Consider the following 23,021-nt stretch of genomic DNA (forward strand, 5'->3'; position numbering starts at 1 on the left):
AGGCTTTTGTTTGGAAGGATTTTAAGTCAATTTCTAGTAAGGGGAAATAGGCTGGGAAACGTCCTGAGGTCCCTTCTACGCTCTGTTTTCTGCAGTTTCTACTCTTCTGCTGATATTTGGCCTGTTACAGGACTCTTGATGTCAATAATATGACCTATTTGGCAGAAAAATCTATATTAATGCTAGAAATAATTTCTATATATGTGTCACAATTTGCAGTCATGTAGCCAAGTGTGTCACTGTGGTCTTACTTCCTGAACACCAAGTTTAAGTTTGCTTTCTGGTGGTGGGGAAAAAAAGTATGGTTGGACAGAGCTGGAGGCAGAAGTTGTATTCCTAACTACTAAAAATATGTGCCTTTGCTTTTCTTGGGACATGTCTTCCCAAGCTGGGAAGTGTGATCATCTTTTAAACACAAGGTAGTTCTAAAGCTCATTTTTTTGTATCTATTATATCATAATAGAAAAGTGACAAGACGTACTGATAAGTAAGGCTAGGTTGTGGGTCAGCTCCCCTAGGGCAAGGATTTAGCTGGGACTGGTTGATCAGCACCACCATGCAGCTGGCTGTTCTCTGACACAAACAGTTGCTTGCTGTTAGTTCTCTTCGCTTGGCCCCTTGAAACAAGGAGGGATGGATCTCTGGCACCTTGTTAGGGCACCTAGTATGGTCCCTAGGAACAGCAGTATCATGGCCTTTAAGGAATATAAACACTCTGCAATGTTAGTTCTGTCCAGGGGAGGGTAGTGCCGGCACGTAAATGCTTCTGTTGGTGCTTAACAGAATACATTATTTTACAAATCTGTGTGAGATCATCAATTCACTTGGTTCAAAGCTGCGCTGCCATTTGTTGAATAAGGTTCTTGGTAGCAGATATTAGTCTGCACAGCTTGTGGGCAGGTAGGGATATATGTGTTAGGATATTTCCAAGTATGCGGTTTTTAAAGATATTTGGAGCTGTGCTCATACCTACACACACCTTTTAATGTGAAAACATCTCAAGTGTCTGTTCAAAAGCTTTGAATATGTTTCCCATATTAGCTTATATGTATGTTGAGAAAGTATACAGGGGTAACCAGGTTGGGCCCAAATTTGTTCTGCATGGAGAAGGAAAAAGAACCCTCGCTTTTACCACCATGGCTTTTTTTCTGTCTGGGAGCAGGCTGTTTTCCTCTGTGAAGGCCACATTTAAAGGTGTGTTAATCAGTCCTGGGTTTTTTCTTACTATAGAGATACATATCTATATATCAAAATTACATTTAAGAAAAAATCCTCTACCTTTTGTCCATCCAAGACTGGTGTTTCTATGGGATAAAGCACGACCTATCATGGCTTGAGACAATCAAGGGTAAGAAGTTCTAGATTCTAATCACAGTTGAAGCTGCCTTGCTATGATTTTGCACAAAGAGGAATAATTTGTTCTTACTACTGCAGAAGGATGTGAATAGGACTGATGAATATTTGTTGTATATTTGGAGTGTTAGGTCATGTATTTGCTTGCTAGATTGTATCTGTTCAGACAACAATGCTAGCATGTAAGGTGAGGGCTTTGACAGTGATTCCAGTATAAAGTGCTCATCTTTTTTGCCTGACCCATCAGTTATGCTAATATAGCTTTTTTGTAGAGCTGTACTGTGAAGAAATGGATCCTGGGGTTTTTCTGTGGTGGTGGTTTTTTTTTTGTTGTTTTTTTGTTGGTGTTTTTTTTGTTTGTTTGTTTTGTTTTGCGCTTTTAAAAATATTTTTAAATAAAGATATGTGGAATATGTGGGGGGTGGGTTGGTTGGTTGGTTTGTGTGTTTTGTTTGGGTTTTGTTTGTTTTGGGTTTGGTGTTTCTTGGGTGGTTTTTTTTTAATCCAGGTTAGTTTCTTGACCTGGTTCACAGTGCTGCCTTCCTGGACAGTGATGACAGCATAACTGAAAGGGCAGTGTTGTGTGATGAGGGATGTGGTAGGGGTAAGAAAGGGAAGGAGCTTCTTTTACCCATCCCTTTATGAAGACTCTGTGATGTCAGGCCACTGCTTGACCGATGGAGAGTCATTGATTAAAACCAATTTAAATTAACTTAAATTAAAAAAAAAAAATGGAATTCCTTTTGTGTTCAAAATATGTTGCTACATTTTGGGGCCACTGACTGCAGATTTGTGAAAACACTTCATGCTTCATAAATTTTTAAGGTTTGTCTTTTTTTTTGAGCAATTTCCCACTTACAGTACTTGGTGTTAATTTTAAAATGTCTTTATACACCCATTCGTGCTGTACTTGAACCATAAGGCCTTTTTCTGTTTCTTGGTAACATAATGTTTTGGTTGTCTTTGCTTTAGCCTGGAGATCAGGCAGTTGTCAGTTTTTGTTTTGCCTGTCTCAGTATCTGTTTCCTAGGGACAAAGTCATCCCGCAGATGGTTACTCCATTTCCATCACCTAACCCTGCAGCATCCATTCAGTCTAAATCAGAAAGCAGTGCTGTACAGCTCTATTTCTGATTATTTTTTCCCCACTGTGGGGAGCATGCCTTCTTAACTCTTGCATACATACTTACATACAGATCTTTTTTCTTATTACAGCCTTGCATTCTGTCCCCAGACACCATATTATCTACTGTGCTTTGGATCAGGAAGAATAGCTGTCTGCTCCTGTAATTTTTTGTCAATTCTATTTCTTAATTAGCTACTTGAGGGAGGTTTTTACATAACCTGAAATACTACCTCTTAGTTGATGGATGGGCACTTTGCTCTCAGAATACCATTATTGCTTCTTATTCTCTTTTTTTTTTTTCTTTTCCTCCTTTTCCCTCCCACCCCTCATCCATCCTCCCTGTAAGGACAAAAAGTAAATATTTCAGAAGAAATATTTGTAATCACATAAAAAGAGTTACTTAAAAATGCTGAGCACTGAACTGTTTGTGTTGCCCTTGCTTGTGTTCCTTTGCTCACTCACCAAAATAAAACTGAAAAGGTGAAGGAAAGTAGGCTGGTGACTTCTGCTATTTTTTATCAGTTGATTCTTCCTTTATTTTCCCAGGGACTTAACATCCAGGGGAAAGGGTAGATTTTTAGACTTCAGAGGAGATGCTTGCTAAGGGTTTTGGAAAAGAGAAGCATTAATATTATGGTCTGCTGAAAACTGCTTTTATGGTTTCTTTCACAGTTTATTCTCTCTGATATATGCACTTACTTTGTGACTGTATCTCCCTTTAACATTTAATTGAATCATTGCATACCTGTCAAGATTTTAGGCTTTTGGGTAAATGCTGAAAACAAAAGTCTCAGCCTCCAAACTGACACCTATACTTACCATTTATGGAATGCTTGAAATTTCTAGAAAAGCTGCCTTACTTGGTTGAATTGAAATATGATTATGCTTGATGGGTTTTGTTCACTGTTTAAATCAATTTGCAGGCAACTCGTTTAATTTTCTCCTTGCTCTGCTGTTTTCTCTTTGTCTGCCAAGGAAGTAGGTGAATACTCCCACTCAGTGAAATGGAAATAATCTGAAATGCAGAGTGATGATCTGAACAACTTGATGTTTATTTGTAAATTGGTAATTTGAGTCCTTAAGCTATGCTTCCTATTTGTTATTTTATCATAAAATTACAGCTAACTTACTTAACTGTTTGAACAGAACTAAGTTGCAGTGCTCAACAAATACATCCAGGTGTTTATTTTCTCTGCTGCGTGCTTTGAAATAGATCTTGGGAATCTGAACAGGGCAAACCTGTTTTATTCTGCAAATCTTATTTTCAGGCAAAATAATTGATTTTTCATCCGTTGAAATGAATGACGAAAAATCCACTGTGCAGTCAGTTAAGATCTATGCATAGATTATTTCATTAGCAGGGGAATGTAAGCCTCCTTTAATCAAGGTGTGTTATTTAGGAAACCTAACAAGTTCGTTTACATGCAGTGGTGGTGCTTCTTAGGTAGGAGTTAATGGTCATGAGTAGCTCCTTCCTTTGTCTTTTGCTAATTGGGCAGTTACTGGTAAACCATCATGAGTGTAAGGATAAAGACAGGAACAGAAGTATACATTTAATAATTAAACAGGACAATAAGTGGTATGAACTCTCACATAGGTTTTGTGTTGAAAACTTCACTTTAAACTCTGAGTGTCCTTCTTCATAGTAGCTTGGTAATTGTCCAAAGGACTAAGTGTGCTTATTGCTATGTCCTGATTTGTGCTTTTCTTTTATAAGATGTTTTAATAGATAGCCAGGTGGTTAATGAGCAACATGTTTCTGTGTATTTTGGAACACAGGTATGAAATACAGTGGGTTTTTCCTACAAAGTTTTTAAGTCTAACTGAAGAAAATATTAGTGCTTCTGGAGGACAACTGTTAATAGTTTAATTGCTTGGACAATCTGGTGTCTGTCAGTACACTGGCAAGTGCATACTTCAGACGCAGTTATTCAGTGCCATGCGTGTAATGTGTCCCTGCAGAGATCTTGGGTAGGTATCAGCAGGATATGCAGTAACTCAAATCCTAGAAGTGCAGAGAACGTATTTTGAATGGACTGCTTTTTGATTTTGAATGAGCCCTGCAGTTAAGAATGTGTAACCTGAATGCAGTTAAGTAACTTCTTTGTATGATTAACATACTCTAAAGTTGTTATAATCTTCACTTGCCTGAGTGTTGGCTGCTGTCTTAATCAGTAAGTTTTGATGAAGCTGGTGTGAGCCAGTTTGCTTTGCAGGATAAGACTGTAATTCTTCTGACTCAGACCTTAACTTTTGCAGTCATTGAAGATAAACTGAGACAAAATAAGTAAGAAGGAGCTCTTACAAAGCCCGGTAACTTCAGGAGTTGCTGTATCAGGTTTTTTTTTTAAGCTAGGCTTGTGTAGGTCCACGTTTTTTCTTTTTAAAATTTGCCACTGCTCAACTGTAATACATTTGTTATTTCCATTTCTACCTCATATCTTATAATTTAATACCTTTTTTTCCCATTGTTAATTTTACTGAGAAGAAGTGTGTATGGGTGGTGGGCTTTGCTTTTCAATAGAATCTGTTTCTTCTAAAATCAGTTACTACCTACAGTTGTAACCATTTAGATTCCTGTCCATCAAAAGGACTTAAAATTATAAAAGTTCCCTTGTTTTGTGAAAGCATGTGCCAAAGTCCTTTGCTGAATCAGTTGCTCAGCTATAGCACAGAAATTATATTTTCTTCTCTAGATAATGTAAGCTGGATAAAGATAAGTGTTTAGTGAATAGGGACTTTCTGATTTCTTGCAAACTTCCTTGTTGATAAGGAGGGTGAATTATATAAAAAATAATCCACACACACAGACACCCCCCTGCCCGCCCCCCCCCCCCCCCCCCCCCCCCCCCTTGAAAAAAGCGGGGGGGGGGGAAAGCATAAGACACATAGGCATTTAACTTTTTGGAATTCAGAACAACTGTTCCGATCTACATTTGCAGTTTAGTTTTTGAGAAAAAGAGACATTTGAAAGTGCAGTCCAGGCCTTTTGGGCTGATTCATGTTCAGCGTGAAGTTGGTCCATTACTAGCATTATTCTCTGAGAAGTTAGGATTGACTACTTGGCACATGTAAAGGACAGAATTGCTTACATTTCTGTCCTTTTCTTAGGCACTGATACTGTATTCATTGAAATAGCTTAACCTCTTTGTCTACTCTGTACGGTACTCCTATGTATCATAGTCCTAGAGGCTACATGTTTGGAGAGTTGGTCTAGTACTATGCTCTTAATGCTTCTGTCAGGCTTTCTCTGCCTGTTATGTGAAAACATGAAGGTATGCCACAGTTTGCTAGCCTTATTTCTTCTTCAGTGTACCTGTGTGATGTATATTATACGTTGAACTGATGGCTAGGAGCTTAGATGAAATTTCAATATTGTGTGAATTCATTCTGAGTTATCCTTTAGGAATGTTAAGTGTTGCTGTTTATTGTTTGCCAGTGTACCTAAATGAAAGCGGTTTTTTCTGTTGTATTGGGAAAAAAATGATTTCTTTGGGGAGAGTAATTTTGTGATACAAGCTTCTGAACTCACTTAACAAGGAAGGTTTACAGAAGGGGTGTAAAAAGATTTTTAACCAAACAGTGTAAAAAAGATGGTAAGGAAAAGTGGAGATTGTGCTCTGGAACATATGATGTAAGCATCATAAACTTATAATAAGATATGCTACATAATATTTTGAGTGTTTGTGTGTGTTGTACTGGTAATTATCTGAAATGAAAGGGCTAGGAGGAGTTGGGAAATAGCAGGGAAGATAATGAATCAAGTCTTATCTGAAGTTAGCAGGCAATATTATGGCTTAATTCAAATTCTACCGTACATGCAAAAAAATACAAAATACACATAGCAAACAAATATTCTGCAAGCAATGATAAAAATAATCAATTATTTACTGTTTTTGTAATGTTAAAATATTTTACCAAGGCAAGTTGCAGTCAAAAGTAGTGTGAGTTATTTTGAAAATGGAAATACATAAAGATGCATTTATACAAGTGCAAGACTAAACATTTTACATAACTGTATTCAATGAGAAGATATACAGTAAGTGCACACTTGATAACACTAAGCAGGCAAAACTTAACGTTAGTTCCATATACTGTTGTATAGTTCATGCACAGATCTCTCCCAAAGTAAAGAGGCTGTTCCAAATAATTCTTGCTGGGATGAAAAACAGGATGGGTTGCTGGTAGGGATGTCAGCATGGATGAGGGTCAGTTATAGACATTACTTACTGTAATTTGTGATTGCCGTGGGAGAGGAGTGGCTGTTGGTGTGATAGTAATACTGCTGGTGATTTTATTGGTGGGCTTACTGGGTAGGCCATTAGCTAGTGTTGGAGTTCTGTTGTCTTGCACCTGATTACAAGGGCTGATGGGCTTGGAATTGGTGAGAGCTTGGACGTAAGGACTTCCTAAGTGGATGTGGATTTTGTTATCCTCAGTAGTTATTACACTTGATCCCGTACTGTTAGATCTCTGAAAGTGCCATGATGACTGCCTGTCTGGGGATACTCTAAAAACAGCATGCTTGGCTCCCGTTTCCAAAGGCTCTGAGGAGAGTATTTGTTCCTGAGAACTCGAGCCTGGTAAAGCCAAAGGGGACATTGTTCTTTCAGGAGTTAAAGAACCACATGATTCAGAAGTTTGAGACCTTGTAAAAGTAGCCATAGTAATAGGAGAAATTACTTGTTCTGGGCTCATATAACCTTCTGCTGCTTTTGATTTTACAGGTGTTAAGGAGGCATTTTGAATAATGGTTATTCTTTGCTTGGGAGTGCCACAGTTGGGTATAACTGCTGTGCTTGTGTAGGAGTGAGGACTTTCAGTGGTAGGACTAGTTATTTCAAGCGTTGCTGTGTTCTGTCCATGGTCTGGAGTTACTTTTATGTGAAGAGGTTGGCCAGGTGTATGGCTTAGCACTAGGTCTCCAGTCTGTGCGCAGTTACCATTTTGCTTTGTATGAATCTTTCCATTTTGAGGATGGCTGTCTTTGGACTTCATCCAAGGGATCCATAATTTTTTGTTCACGACATTTGCAATGGATGGGTTGCTTTTGAAAGACACTGTTAATTCTTCCTCGTTGTTGCCTTTGTCCTCATTATCACTGTCTTCGTACAGTTGCCCATTTATGACTGTTTGCTCTAAAGGCATGAGGGTTTTATAATCAGGTGGTTCATTGTCTGCTGGATCTGTCTGGACTTCTTTAGAAAAAACTTGCAAGTCAGAAATTCTCCTTCCATTGAGACCAGGCCTGAAGTTCTTGCTTAAGCGTCTGTATCTCTCCAGTTCTTTTGTGAGGCTTTCCATTTCTCTTGTTAACTCCCTGTTCTTGTTTTCTTGCTGGAGGAGTTTTTTCTGTAAGACAGTCTGATCGCCTCGGAGGTGACAGATCAGGTCTTCTGTTGCCATGTATTCATGAATTTTCTCTTTCAGTGCATCTACTTCTCTGGAAAGGTGACTTGATTTAGCTTCCTCTTCTCTGAGCTTCTTAAAAAGGCGCTGCTCTTCACTGTGCTCTGCCTTTTCTGTTGATTTATACCTCGCCACTTCCATTTTCACAGCTTCCAGTTCCTCTGATAGGAGCTTGGCTCTGTCCCGTTCGTTGGCATATCTTCGTTCTAAAGACTCAAATTCATCTTCAGTTTTCATAAGATCATCTTCTATGGCCTTCATTTCTTTCAGCTTCTGCTTAAGTCTCTCAACTTCTTGAGAAAGCTCTTTGATTTTGTTGTTTTCCTGCTGCAAGGAGGTGCTGGATTTAGTACTCTCCTTGATTTTATTTTTCAGAAACTCTTTTTCAACAGCTTCCAGTGACTGAAGTCTCTTTCTTAAAATATTCACTTTGGAAACAAGATCACTTCCTTTCTCCTCTTCTGCTTTGAGTTTGTTTTTCAGTTCATCTCTTTCTTTTGTAACACTGGACATTTTTTCCTCTGCATCAGATTTTGATTTCAGTGCCTTTTTACTTTCCTCAATTAGTTTTTCTGTAACGGACATCACTTTATTTTGTTCCACCTGAAGCTGAGAAGTTGCAGCTTGCAGCTTTTCTTCTGTTTGCTTTATTTTTTCACCCATAGTTTTTCTGTCATCCACAAGCATCACTGTTAGACTCTTCAGCTTTGTTAAATCTTCTTTAAGTGTAAACTCAGTTTTTTCTAACTTGCTTTCAATTGCTTCAAGCTCACCAACTCTAGCTTTTAAGCCATCCAGCTCATGGGACAACTGCTTTGTTAACATTTTTTCTCTTTCTAGGTTGCACTTCATGGAGTAACATTCCTGTTTGCTCTTGTTGAAAGCATCTTCTAATTTCTCCAGCTCCATAATTCTTTTATTAAGTTTGTCAACTTCCCCTTTAAGGTTCGTGCTCTGTGATGCTTCTTTTTCTAACTTTCTATTAAGTTCTGTGCACTGATCTTCCATTTTTATGAGCTCTTCATCTTTTCCTTCCATCTCTAGCAGTCGTTTCCGTAGTTCTTCTACTTCGGTCATAAGCATGGAGTTCCCACACTCTCCCTTATTTATCTTATCCCTTAGGTCTTGCAGTTCTTCTTCTGCTCTTCGTAGAGACTTATTGGTCTCTTCCAGCTCATCGATTTGTCGGCTGAGAGCAGTTAATTTTAACCGAAGCTGACGATTCTGACAGTCTTCATTAGTTAGTTTGGCCATCATTGCCTCTTGGTCTTGGGAAATCTTACTGCTTTGGGCTTGAAGTTCAGCCTCCAGCCTGCTGGCTCTCTGCTTCTCTTCTTGAACTTTGGCTTCGGCAAAAGCCAGCTTCTCATGTGCTTGTTCTGCAGAAATGGTTAATTCTTGAATTTTTTGACTTTGTTGGTTCAACTGTTCAGTGAGTCTTTGCTGTTCATCCACCACCATTAAAGCAAAGGATTTCAGTTTAGTCAGTTCTTCTTTCAGTTTAGCTATTTTCTTGTTGCTTTCCTTTTCTTTTTTTGCCTGAAGTGCTGCTTCTTGTTCAAGAAGCTTTTTCAGTCTGTGGGAGGAAATAATACTGTATTTTGTAGTCATTTTAATGGGCATTTAAAAACACATTTGAAATACTGTGACAACTCTACCAGGTATGCATAAACACCCACTTGTAACTATAAGCAGATCTGTCCTTGTGGCATCATGAGGAAGTGCCCACAGGCCTTACTTTCTACTCAGAAGTTCTTTTGTAATGGGCACTTAAGTATGATCATTTAGACTGAGTAACTTCAGTAATTACATATCTTAGGTTACATTTTCAGCTTTTGACAGGTATTAGTGCAATACAACTTCTTGGTATTCTGCGCTAGAACAACACGGAATCTTGGCTGTTTGCTGAGGCTAGGTATGTGCATGCAAGGCTTTGGTATTTTTCTTTTTAAGAGATGTGATTATCATAGTGGTTGAGAAATTAAATCAGTGCAACCCTCAAGGGCAGGTATAATTTACAGCATTGTAAACCTCCTAATAAATTTAAGTTACTTATAAAGCATCCTGATGTTTTATGATATTTTGTGATTAAACCTTGTGGATGTTAAAGTATGTGAAGGAAATGTAGCCACACTAGGCAGTTAGTCAGGCTGCCTAATGTGAATTTCTAAGCAGCACATTAGAGCAAAATTAAACATTGTAGGTGAGTCTGTCCTCAGTGAAAATGCAGGCCTTGTGACCTTGTATGGTATGCACACAAAAAAAATGCAGTCAGCAGATAAACAGGTATTCAGGTTGTGCCTTTTGAACTTAAGAAAGCCCAACCATCTTGCTGTCTGTTAGGCTTGGATTTGGTCTTATATCCAAAACTTGCAGATACACCTAAGTGCAACCGTGCTTTTACATGATTCCTTGAAGGTATTCATAATGGTTTTCCAAAATTAGTATTACAAAATTTATGTTAGTACTCACATTACTGAGATGCAACATACTTAATTTGATATAGACTTGGGATAAGGTTATGCATTTGTTTATGTAAGATCCTAAAAAATCACCGAATACCTCCGATAATTGGATTTTTCTGTAGGCTTTTCTTTGTCAGGGAGAGATTTGTGGAGTTGGTCTGAGGTATGACTAGGTTTGGCCAGCACATTTTCCTCCTTTCAGTTAAATTTTTTCCCACAGCCAACCTTTAAGTATATTCTGGTATTAAGTAAAAATCTGTAAAGCCTAGGTTGAAGCAATAAAGTATTAGAATTTGTATGTTTTTGCTGTTGCTGATATGTATGGTACGTATCCAGTTGTGTAAATCACGAAAGGGGTTGTGTATCAGGACTGTACTTACACAAAATGACTGCTTTAGGGCTCAGTAGCTGAGGCCCCTTGCTTTCTTTTTGTTTGTCGAGAGGGTTTTTTTTGTTTAGTTTGTTTTTTCCCCCTCTGAAATGTGATGATGACCCTCTTGAAGTTGCTGCTGAAACTTCAGATTTCTGTCCTACATTTGTCTCTGGTCACTACTGTGATGCCCTTGTCCAAGTGGTGAGTCTTTACAGCTTTCTGTGGACAAGTTCCTGTTGCAACCGTCCTTTAGTTCAGGAAGAGCTTAGATAGTGGCCTCCTTTGCACAGCTCTTTATTAGCTGTTGCCTGACTGGAGACATAGATTTCTGGGCATTTAATAGGCTGCCTCAGCAGCATCCCTCTTGGCAGCATTGTAGTTTTCCTGCACAGAGAGAAGTCATGCCTGCCATTCTACAGCTATCCATTAGACTTATCTCATTTAATGGTGATGTTATATAGAAGTCTGCGACTGAAATTTCTTGCAACACCTTCACCATCCTCACTGTTTTTATTTTAGTGCGCAAATTGCGCTATATTGAATGTAATGAAATGCTTTATATGAAGAATTGACAGAATGGGAAGTAGCAATAAACGAAGTTGATATCAAAGACTTAAAGCAGCCCCAGATTCTTTACAACAATCGATTAACATAATGGGGGAAAAAGATGAAAAAGTAGGAGTAGAGAGGGAAAGGTTTGTGAAATGAGCTTGAAGGAGTGCTGCTGGTTGACAGAACAATAAATGCGGAGAAAGGAGACGGCACCATCTTCAAAGGCAGCTTTTTACTGTCGTCTTGGTGTATAAACTTTTGTCCACTTTCAGTGCTACTTTGAGATTTTTAGTGTAAAAATCTCTCTTCTTTTCCCACCCTTGTCTCTAAATGCTTTAGCAGTGAAGTTCAATTGATGATTTACTGTTGCCATAGATATAAAACCATAACAGAAGCATAACTAACAATTTCATTTGGAATGAACTCAGTTTTTGTGTGTGCATGAAGTTAAGACATCTTACATTAATACTGTTAAAATAGACTTGGGCTTTCTAGCATTTGAGTAGTTTTAGCTTGCTTCACGGTAATCCATTTTTGTAAGGCAAATTTAGCTGAGGTTCTTAATACCAAAATCAATGAGTGTTTTACCCAACACTTCTGTATTAACTAGTTGATACCTGTCCGGCCAAATGAAAGTGTAATGCTACAATGAGCGATGTCCCTTAAACTGCTTTAGAAAGAAAAGTTTTACATGAAATATTAACAAACATTTGTAATTTTCACAGGGACACTATAATTTTTACAATGCAGGTAAGATAATTGTGTATAAATAGTAAATAAAATAGGTTAACAAATGTTTGAGTGAACAATCCCAGCAGTTCTTCCAGTGGTTATCATTGTATGCACTATTTGTATTTTTTCTGTCTTCTCTCTTTTTTTTTTTTTTTCTTTTCCTTTTATAACTTCATTTCTCAAGCTATCTGGAATGCTTAAGATCTGCTTCAGCAAAGCACTTGAGGTTCCAGCCTAAACTGAGTGCTTGAGTGAGGCAGTCTAACCCAGTCTCTGATCAAGTTTGTGTTGCAAGGCTTATTTGAATGAAATTGCCTTAATTGCTGGCATCAGACCTGGATAATTGTATAAACTGAGAAGGATTTTCAAGAGATTCCATTTCTTTGGTTATGCCAAAAGACTTTAGGCTATTTAAAATTGTTTCCTTCATTCAAAAGATAAAATACAGTTTTAAAATCCAAACAGGAATACAAGTAAATATTTCTAACCCCTGAGATATATATCTTTTTTAAAAAATACTTCTATAAAATCATTCCATTGAACTTTAGTTACAGAGCATAGTGTAGAAGCAGTGAGTTAAAGGATTGTAATGTTTCTGAAAAGATAAAAAGGGATGTATTAGGCATGGGATCTTTATTTGATGTTGTGTAGTTAAATAAGTTTTTGCACTTGTTTTTCATAACTGTATGCTTATTCATGTATTCCTATACAGAAAATGCCCTCAACAGTACTGAATAGATAATAATTTCTTGGACAGAGTTGAGATTGATATTGTAAGAAGTCAGCTGAGAGTCCATTAGTATTTGCAAAAGAATTTTTCCTTGGCTGCTGAATTCCCGTTTCATGCTTCAGTACATCACAGCAATTGTGTCTGCACACGTGCACTTTGGAATGAGAGAGGACCCAAAAATATTTGAGTTTTTTGATGTTGGGGTTTTTGTTTGTTTGTTTGGTTTTTTTGAAAAAAATCATTGCTTGGTTTTGGTCAGCTTTTCTTGGGGAACCTGGCTTCTGCAGGTCAGGACTTGATTATGTATATAATTTGAATTAAGGTGAATCACATGTTCAATTGCAGAAGTGCTGTAACTGCTAAAAGCACTTTGTGATATTTTGCATACTTTTAAGTCAGAGTATCCAGAGCATTTGAGAGAGTAATTTTACCAAAAATATGCAAAAGTCAAAAAAAAGTTGGCATACTTTTTTTTTAAAAAAAAAAAAATCCTGAACAGGCAGTTCCCTAGCCAATAAAATATTTTTATTGTTTTCATTTCCAGTTGAATTTCATGATCATGTAATTTCAATGTAATTTCATATTAGGCAAAGGTAGGTATATCATTTAGTCAAAGCTTTCACAGATAATTCCAAGCAGTTGACTTCATAGGACTACAAGAACCCGTTCTGAATCCAGGCCAGCAAAAACAGGCATTGGAAACTGTTTTAATGAACATGAATGTTAGGTCATTAAGCAGAATCAGGGCAGTGTCTTACTACTTTTTCTTCAGAGCTTCTGTTATTTATAACTGCTTAATTGTGGCTTACTATCTTAGTTGTTTGCAATACCAGTTGCCTGCTTTTTTATCTCCTTAAAGAGATAGTTTTGTGTCTGCTCTCCTCTGCTCATTGTAATCAATTTCCTCTGTATGCATACTAAAGCTTCTTGGTGTTAATACCATGCATTCAATGGGATTGTCTTGTTTTCCAGATTTTTTTTTTAATATGTATAGCTTCGGCTACACTACATTATATTAAGCAACATGATGACTATGTTTTCCCTGCTAGATGTGGGGACTCCTAAAGCAGTTCATTGTCTTGGTGTCATGTGATACCATTTTGTCCTTAAGTGGGGTTTTCTGGTGTCATGGGGGGACCTTTATGGTATAGACTTTGTTTAACTTCTATTTTTAGGATTCCAAGGGAGTGGCTTTTCCTTTGAGTTTCAGGGAAAACAAAGAAAGCATGGGACACTGAGATTGCAAGACACTTATTTTTAAAATTTTTTAGTTTATTCTGGAATGAATCATTATTCTTAAAATCATAAGAATAAAAATGATTATTTTGTTGTTGTTGTTTAAGTAATCTTGTAATGACAGCTTTAGAAAAGGCTGCATTCTGTATGGATGCAAGTGAAATAGGTGTTGGTTTGTAAAGCTGTACTTTTATCATTCCTTCCACCAAAGTATTCAGGAGATTGTAATATACACCTTAGCAATATCTTTATTTTTATCAGATCATTCTGCAGAAATGACAGAGACTTTGAATGTCTGACTTTTTTTTTTTTTTTTTTTTGTAAACTATAACATTATATATTTTAATCTAGCTCACGTTCTTTCACGATTCCCTCTGTAAAAGATGTGGCTTTCTAGAGGTTCTGCAGGTTATAACATGAGGGAGACTTTCTTTGAAAGTTTTTGGACATGTGCTTGAATTTTCCCCTGTACAATGCAAATAAAAACACTAAGCTGAAAGCTTTTAAATGTAGATGAAGTCATGCCTCTTTAGTCTCAGGCATTCTTCCCAGTTAGTAATAAGCCATGGTCTGGCCTTTAATAAGAGAAGAAACATGCTTCATCATTTCCGCTGAGTCTTACAAGTTGTTGTAATCTTTGACACCAATGCAGTTAAATACTTATTTTCAGAAGAAAGCCAGTCTGTCTGTGCCTTCCACAGTTTATTGCAAAATTTTGGATTTATTAAAATGAGTTTCTGATCTTAGGGTGGCTATACATTTTTTTTCCTTTGCTTACAATTCTACTTATTGATGTGCAGTTTTTATGAAGACATATGTTATAGCTACTTTTATGGTGCTCTGTTATCTTTATTAATGTTTCTTTTTTCCCCCTGTCATAAAGAAAGTCAAAAGCCTTTGAAATTACAGCAGCAACAACATACCATAGCTGTTGTGTAATCTGTTGGCATTATCTGAATCAGTCAGCACTTCCCAACAGAATATGAACACTTATTTTAAAATTTGTTTTCCAGTATATTATTTACATATGTATACTTTGAATCATTAATTTATAGTGGGAATGCAAACTTCCACAAATGGTGTCTCTGAACTACAAGTTATTGTGTGTAAGGCAAATTTCCTGAGAAGGAAATATATTTTATAAAATGAAGATTTTTAATGAGAGGGTGTGTGAGTTCAGCTTATTACTCCACAGACTACCACACAGTAACTATTGTTTTATCTGATGCTTAAAATGCTGACTTGATTTACAGGTCTTAATAAAAGTTGTATGTGATGAATGGTGTTGCCAATTATGGGTTAACAGGCAAAATTTCTGATGGATAATGAGATGCGTTTAGCTGTGATGCTGAGTAAACATACACAGATAATATATTCTTTTAAAAAATAATTAATCTGGAACAGTAATACTGCTTGTGACCATGATTTCACAACTACTCTGTTGCTGAAAATTCTTCCTGGTGATACAGGGATACTGACACTTATAAATGTTACAAAATCCTGTGTAAATCTGGTGACAGTAAATGGTATGAGAAATTTTTAACGAATTTATTTTGTTTAATTTAAGATTTAAGACTGAATTAACATTCATTTCTAGTTGGACTAATTTTAATTCAGGGCTAAAATTCAGTATTTTCTCATGAAATCTCAGTTTAAGAAAATAATTTTCTGTCTTGAATTATATAGTCTTTCTGTATCTAGATGTTCTTAGAAATCACCTATCAAAACAACAGTCCTGTGTAAAAAGTATTAATGCTTTCTGGGCAGTAACTGTTCAAATGTTCAAGGTGATAGTTATTAATTGTCTGTTCACTTATAATCTTGTAATGGTAGCCATCCACAATGTCTGGGATTGATAGGAAAGTGCAGGATTTTTAGGTGGCAATGAAGAAGCTGCTATCCTGTTAAATTGTTGGCATGGTTTTGTTTTGTTTTCATTTTTTTTTGTCCTTGACTGCATATTCTGAAAAACAGTTGTAAATGAGCGCTGACCTGACAAGACCACAATATGCATGTGCATTACTTTCATTTAGCCTTAAAAACTCTGGGTCCTAGAGTTCAGCTACTAGAAAACATGGCACAATGAATTGTGATCTGGGCTTTGTGTCACTGTTTTTGAGATGCACTCTTCTTTTTTCTTCCCTCTTTCTAGATTTAACAGCTATTTCAGGTATTCTTTAAAATCAGTATCTATTACTGTTTGCATTTCAGTGGCATATAATTGTGCATGTAGCATGACTGTTAATCCTCTGTGTTCTGAATCTAAATGCATCAATAACTTCACTGGCTCATGGGAATAAGACTTGGGGTTTGTTAGTTGAGATTTTTTTGTATTACCACAGTGCAGATTAATTCCTTAGCCTTCTTTCTGTCTTTCTCACCCTCTCTCCACACTGCCTGTAAAGTCAGAAATAAAGCAAGTAATTTCAGATGCAACACCAGAATTTGGAACTCTTCAAATTTACGTCAGCCAGGAAATTATAGTTTTGCAGATGGAAAGGTTTCAGAAGGAAATGGAAAGATGAAACACAAGAGATCTGGTATAGGGGTCAAAGCAACAAGGCTGAGGCATAACTTCTCAGTTACTAATCCAGGCCCTGCTTTTGTATTTTCTTCATCTTTAACAAGTAAAATTTTGTGCCTACACTTCAGATTTATTAAAATGGAAAAGCATTGTTGACTTGCTGTAACAGATTATTTTGAGAATTAGTATTAACCCAAAGGGGTGTTAATAGTATGGTAGCTATGCAAAATAAACCAAGACAACTACTGCTTTTTATAATTTATGATTTTTAGATGACTGTGTCATTGAAATTATGGCATTTGATGATTTGATACTTGACATCACATCACAAGAAGTTAAATTGATGGGAGAAATCCTTTGTCTTTATTATGAACCTGGGTTTTGTCTTAAATGTATACTTCAAGAATTCCTGCTAGAACATTATTGCTTGACCACAGTTATTGAGCTGTTTTTAAAATCACAGGTGTTATAAAACACTCTGTACTACGGAGATAAACAGGACAGTGATTTTCCATTATTTTTTTTTCCCCTCCATGGGCAGGTGGATGTGTTTGCCTTGCCCGTTCGAAGTGTTAATATTGGTAATCCTTACCATTGCAGCCTACTGCTAGGATTTAGCAAGTGAAAAATTGTAGCAGGAGTTAACTGAGCTCCTGGAAAGTGTTTTTTGGAGCCCTGGCTGCCTTCCCCCTCATTCCTTGTGGGAAGATTAGGCAAAAACGAGGGAATGCAGCTTGGCCAAGTTCTGGAAATCTCTGGTCAGGCTGTTACTAGCACTGATTACCCCAGCCATGTCTGTTTGGTTTGTACGAGGCAAATACTACTTAGTTACCACGGCCATGCTGTGTTTACTGTTGATGGAATAGTTGGAGGGCTGAGTTTTTGTCTTGGGTATTTAATCTGCATCCTTCAAATGACTGAGGTGTTTGCAGAAGTTCTGATTCCCTGAATGTGTCTGTTGCTTCAGTTCTGTATAATTTTGTAACCCTTAAATCATCTTAGTTTAATAATACTTGGTTTAGATTAAGAGAACGGTCCTGAGTTTTCTATTTCTTTAAGCCATTCCCGTAGATAAATCCTGTATGTATTCTGATTGTGCTTTTTTTTATTATTCTGTATATAACACCATAGTGTGTAGGTTCAAAGTGGATGTCTTTTATGGATGCTTTTTTTTCTGGGGGGGCATTTGGGAAAATAGGCGCTTTTCTAGTACCTGATTCACCTGGGGCAGTGCTAGTGCTGCTGTCTTGACCAGAACTGGGCATAACTGTGCAAGGATCAGATTCATACAACCTTTTTTTAACTTAATTTAGTTAATATTTTTGGTATGACAGAAAATGGCACTCAGCCAACAAAAACACATCATGTTACTCAGAGGAGACTGGTTAGTCATAAATGTCATTTTCCCATAACATTTACAGGAACTGGATGTTCTCTAAAACAATTTAAACACACATTTTATATATAAATAAATGTCTGGGGCCACACTTTCATCCATGGGCAGAAAGGTGCTATGCCTATCTCTTATGCTAACCACGACCTTATTTGTATATTCATCACCAGCAGTGGTAAAATTTAGAACTTTCCATAATGCCACGTGCACTTCCTCTGTTGAACTGGTGGCATCCTTGTTGCTGCCAGTCCTGGATAAGCTGCTCAGGCATGCAGTGTCCACTTGCTTTTAGAGGTGGAAGTTGGCTGCAAACTTCAGTGTGTTCTCCACAAGCTCAATGCACATGACAATAATTTGTGATGAAATTGTGATTAGAACCACACAGATTAAACATTTTAAGTTAAATAAAGGTACTATAGTACTGAATGGGACTGTCTGGGAAGACTTGAGTTTGCCATCATTTGGAGGAATGGGGCTACTTAAAAACAATTAGACAAACATTTCTCAGGTATCATGTGGGTAGGGTCACTCCTGTGCAGAAGGATGAAGTTCTGTGGCTACGTGAGGGTCCTGTTCATACCCATAAAATCCTTACCATATATGTACATCCTAAGACAAAAAGTAAGCCCTTTTTCTGGTGTGCATACTTCCAGAAGTAGCTCTGTGTATGTGTATAATATGGAGTGTTTGAAGACTGGGCTTGGGCAGCACCCCGTTCCTTTTTTTTGACAGAAAACATGACCCTTAATTGTTACTGCAAATTTAGCTGAGATAACTTAAATTTTCTTTGTTGCAAGGTTGTATGAAGCAGTATAGTTGAGGATTTCCAAATAGGCAAAAGACTTTAATTAGGTTTGCTGATACAGTTGCACCTTTTTCCAGTAGCTAAGACTGGAAGTAATAAGAGCAGTAATAACAGTAATGTCAAACAGAGATTTCACTTTGAAGCTAAATACGCATCTTCTTCCTGTAGACCTGATAATGTGAGAGTGTCCATTTTCTCTAAGACTGACTTGGCCAGCACTTCATCTTGGGGGATGCAGGTGAGAGGCAATGCACTGCAGCATGGTTAACTAGCTAAAGATGGCTTTGAAGCGACAAATGATGAAGAATGGCGCTAGTTTCCTGTTTTGCAGTATGTGACCTTCAGAAATTGTATTAAAACTATTTCCAGTGGTTTACAAATTGCTTCTGGGTATTGAAGCCCTGTAGTTCTGGGGACTTGCTCCCTGGGAGATAATTCACTTTCTTGCTGTCTGTCCTAATCTTGCTAAATGTCTTCTTGCAGTATGTCTCCTATATCTGAATGTGTTGAGATTTGGGGGAAGTGTGGGATGTTTGGAAGTTGCATTTTCTCTTGTCTCAGTAGGACCTGGGGCCACATCAGCCTGGGAGCACTTGGTGAATTATCTAAAGGTGTAAAGTCAATGCATGTTTGTTTAAAGTGTGTTAATCCTTAGCATAGGTGCTCTTGTTAAGGATTTAAGTTTACATGGCTTCTCCAAACTGATCCTCTTCAAAGAGGACTCACACGCTGCTTTAGACTACAGGGTAGGAAGCTACAGCAGAGAGCTAAAGATCATAGTCTGAGAATGTTTTTAAAGGTTATAGTTCTAACCAAGGTTTACTTCATATATTTAATTCACATATTTAAATAATAAATAGTAATTTAAGTAGCCTCTTCATCTGTGATGAATTGTCTAACAAAAGAACATCTTTTACTCTCAGATCTGTTGATTATGGTGTGCTGAAGTAAGATTTTCCTTTCTTCTGCAGCCTTTGTAGTTCACTGTGTTAAAGATCAAATACCCTGCTTAAACATTAAAGAAAATTAGGTCCTTTAGTCACATGTCCACTCAAAGTGCCAATTACAGTTTGTATCTAGAAGCATTTTATCTGGAAGGAGCTGCTTTTTTTTTTTTTTTCTGGTAGCTTCTTGCCATTGCATCCAGCAGCTGGAGTAACTGTTGCTTGCTTTGGGAAATAGATGCTTCTCTATTTCTTAGGAAAAACTCCTAAACTGTCAGGATGACAAAGTGGTTTTAACTAGTTCTAGCTATTCTGTGACCAGTGGTTTCTTAAACTCTTCTAAAATTGGTCTGAACAGTCTTCCTAAAGCCAAAAGAGATACTTGCTTTTTCCATCTTTAGTTGTTTTCCAGTTTCTTTCTCTGCCTTACAGAAACTGTCATAGAAAAAAGGCTTTTTTAGGAAAGAGGAGGGCTATGTGCATGTATGCTTCCCTTGCCCCTTCGTATGAAGACTTTAAGACTCCAAGAGTTCCCTGTTCTTCAAACAATTGTTAATTCAGTCAAACTTCTCTGCCTCATTATTCTACCCCAAATTGATTTATAACTCAGTATCGTTATGTGCCTGAGGGGCATTTGGCTACACACCCTATTTGATTCTCTTTTCTTGCCTCTTGGCTGATGGTCTGTGATGTTTAGGTTATATTTTCCTATTTTCTGAGCCAGTCTGGAAATGAAGGAGCTGTAGCATGCTTTCATGCCCAGTATGTTTCTGATCTAATACATCTTAGCTTTTATAATTAATTTATAACGTGGTTTCAAATGGTGAAAATAAAGACACAATTATCTCTAGACAGAACTTGCTAGTTGTTTGGTTAACTGTGGTTAGCCTAAGTATGAGAGGGTCGTTTACAGATTATAAACTGTTGCCTTGTCAAATTCTAATCGCCGCCCCCCACCCCTGAATCCTGATTGAACAAAACCAGGGCAAGCAGTTTCCAAAGTGGCTGCTCATTTGTATACCATGTTACATTTTCTTCCCTCCTTTGTAGGGGTTAGCAAAATATGTAAGCTTGAAGATTCTTGTCAGCTGTTGTCTGCTGCTTTCCCAAAAGGGAATCAGTATGTACACCTCCTAGCACAACCCTGAACATTGTCCTCTGGCTGGTGTCATCCCTGCAGCAACCTCATAGGCAGTCTGTTTTGTCTGTCTTGAATTGACCTGTATTGAAGCTGTACTTGCTGATTTCAGAGGCTTTTTATCCTCCTGCTCTGCTTACACATATGTAAGCAAATGCACATACCCATTTATATATTAGATAGGTTTTTTGAAATGTGTATTTTGGAAGTTTTAAGCCTGCCAAGGTTCATGGTGGCCTTTTCATTGAAGCTAATTCAGTATTTAACCTGGGAATGATACTGGCTGCTAGTGAAAAGACGTTTCTCTTTACATCAAAGAGTCTATCATACTATTTTGCAAATTATGAAAATTATTCAGCTTTGAAGTTGCATTCCCCCCCCCCCCCCTTCCTACATCTAAGTTAATATGTTCAGCATTAGATTTCAGATATTTAGGACAGGAGTTGGCTACTGCAGATGTGGAGCTGTTGTAGCCCCCGTGTTCAAGTGACCAAAATTTGAGAAAGAAATTAGGCTCATGTAATTCACTTTCCTCTTTTCTAGGTAGCAATCTGAAACAGAATAGCTCTGCTGAGGTTGAGAACATCTTTGACTGGGGGAGCATTTTGAAGCTGAAAACAAAACTAACTGTGGTATTAGGCTACTTCTGAGAAACCTCTGTGTAGCTATGTAGAATAGAATCATGTTTGTGAATGTGATGGGTACACATTAGTTTTGGGTCAGCCAAGCTTAATGGTTGATAAAATTCCCTAAATTTCTTGATAATTTGACTTAATTACTGAGTTAAGCACATTTTACCAGAATATTAATTAAATCCTTAAAAAGCTGACAGAATTCAGTCAGCTTACACTTTTTCTAAGGTGGCTTGTTCATGTGCTGAAATCCAATATGTAGTTAAAATGCAAGTTTTATGAGTGCGTTACTATCCATTTTTAAACAGCCCGTCTTGTGTGTGTTTTTCATGGTAGCAGCAACATGCTGCTTCATTTCAGGTTTTACATTTTTTCCTCTTTCTCTTATGCTCTCATTGCAGTAGTTGCTATGCAAACACTATGTAAGCTTTGTCTCTCCAATAAAAAAGACCAAAGTTATTTAAATCCACTCTCTGAAATGAATTTGAAAGAAATTGCTTTGATTATTAGGTTTAAGTCAGATGTTTAAGAACTTTAACCTATCCTTTAACTGCAGTTGTTGTGTTGCTTCCCAGGCCTTTGAAAGCCTAGAAGGGACGATGGAATCTGGTTGATGCAATGATTCATATCCCTGAAATGTATTCAAGATTAATGTTTTTCTTGTCAGATGTATTTTGTTTTTTCCATCCGCGTTTTCAGTCATTCACTGGACCTTTGTGTACCCTACCTGAAGTATGCCTGTAAAGGTTTTTGAAGCTTGAGCATGAGCAGCTAGGTGGTTGTGGGCTCTGGTTGCTCAGCTTCTATGAGCATGCAGTGTGAAACAAAATGGCTCAAGTTCTGCTTGTTTACCTCAGCAGCCACTCTCTGGTGGTCGTTCATAGGTCCCATTCCCAGCTCAAGGCTAAAGTCACGCAGTTGTGTTACATCATCATGATATGCACAATGAACTGTAGCAGAAGGGGTGACTTCTGCAACAGACAGAGAATACGTGCATTTATCAACTTGAGTGACCGAGGTTGTAGGACACTGAGTTATGTTGAAATACTGCCTAGCAAGGTTGGTTTGAACTTTCACCCCCAAGCTTTCCATTATTAAATGAGGGTTATACAATGATATTGCTGGGTGTTCACTCAGCTAGCCTTCATTCATTGCGTAAACATTCACCTCTTCCCTGTCACTCAGTTCTGTTGTTCTGGTGTAGAGGTGGTGGTTTTGTACTGTTTTTAACTGGAGGTTACAGACTGCCACAGAAGATCTTCAAATATATTTTTGGTGAATTTGTGAAGATGTGAGGAAAGTGAGCTGTGAATGCCTGAGCGTGCTCCATTGGTCCATCAGCATGACTGCTGTTACTGACTTTCCAAAAGTAACATGGTGCCTTGACATGCAGTCAAAGTGATTTTTTTGACCCGCTGATAGGAAACACAGCAAACTTCAACATCAGCATGACATACTGAGAGGTGTTACGACTCAAAATCTACATTACTTCACTTAAATCACAAGACTGGGCACTAAACTTAAAAAAGTTTTTAAAGCAATGCCTCTTACCCTCTTGGAGCTGAGTAATACAGTTTAGTGAATGGCTGAACTAACCAAGCTTTCAACCA

General features: G+C 37.5%; 2 protein-coding genes across 4 annotated transcripts in view; one reads left to right on the plus strand and one right to left on the minus strand.

Annotated features, from left to right (window-relative positions):
* The window catches only part of CMSS1 (cms1 ribosomal small subunit homolog), a gene marked incomplete at its 5' end in the record, with an annotated part of 239,809 nt that overhangs the window by 9,734 nt on the left and 207,054 nt on the right, over window positions 1-23,021 (plus strand). The window lies entirely within an intron of this gene.
* The window catches only part of FILIP1L (filamin A interacting protein 1 like), a 35,559-nt gene that overhangs the window by 7,269 nt on the left and 5,269 nt on the right, over window positions 1-23,021 (minus strand). The window contains exon 2 of the mRNA XM_080376017.1: window positions 6,709-9,463. Coding sequence (XP_080232143.1) covers window positions 6,709-9,348 — 2,640 coding nt within the window. The 5' untranslated portion in view covers window positions 9,349-9,463. The remainder of the gene's footprint in view (window positions 1-6,708; window positions 9,464-23,021) is intronic.

Source organism: Falco punctatus (assembly GCF_963210335.1).
Source record: "Falco punctatus genome assembly, chromosome: 2".
NCBI lineage: Eukaryota > Metazoa > Chordata > Aves > Falconiformes > Falconidae > Falco > Falco punctatus.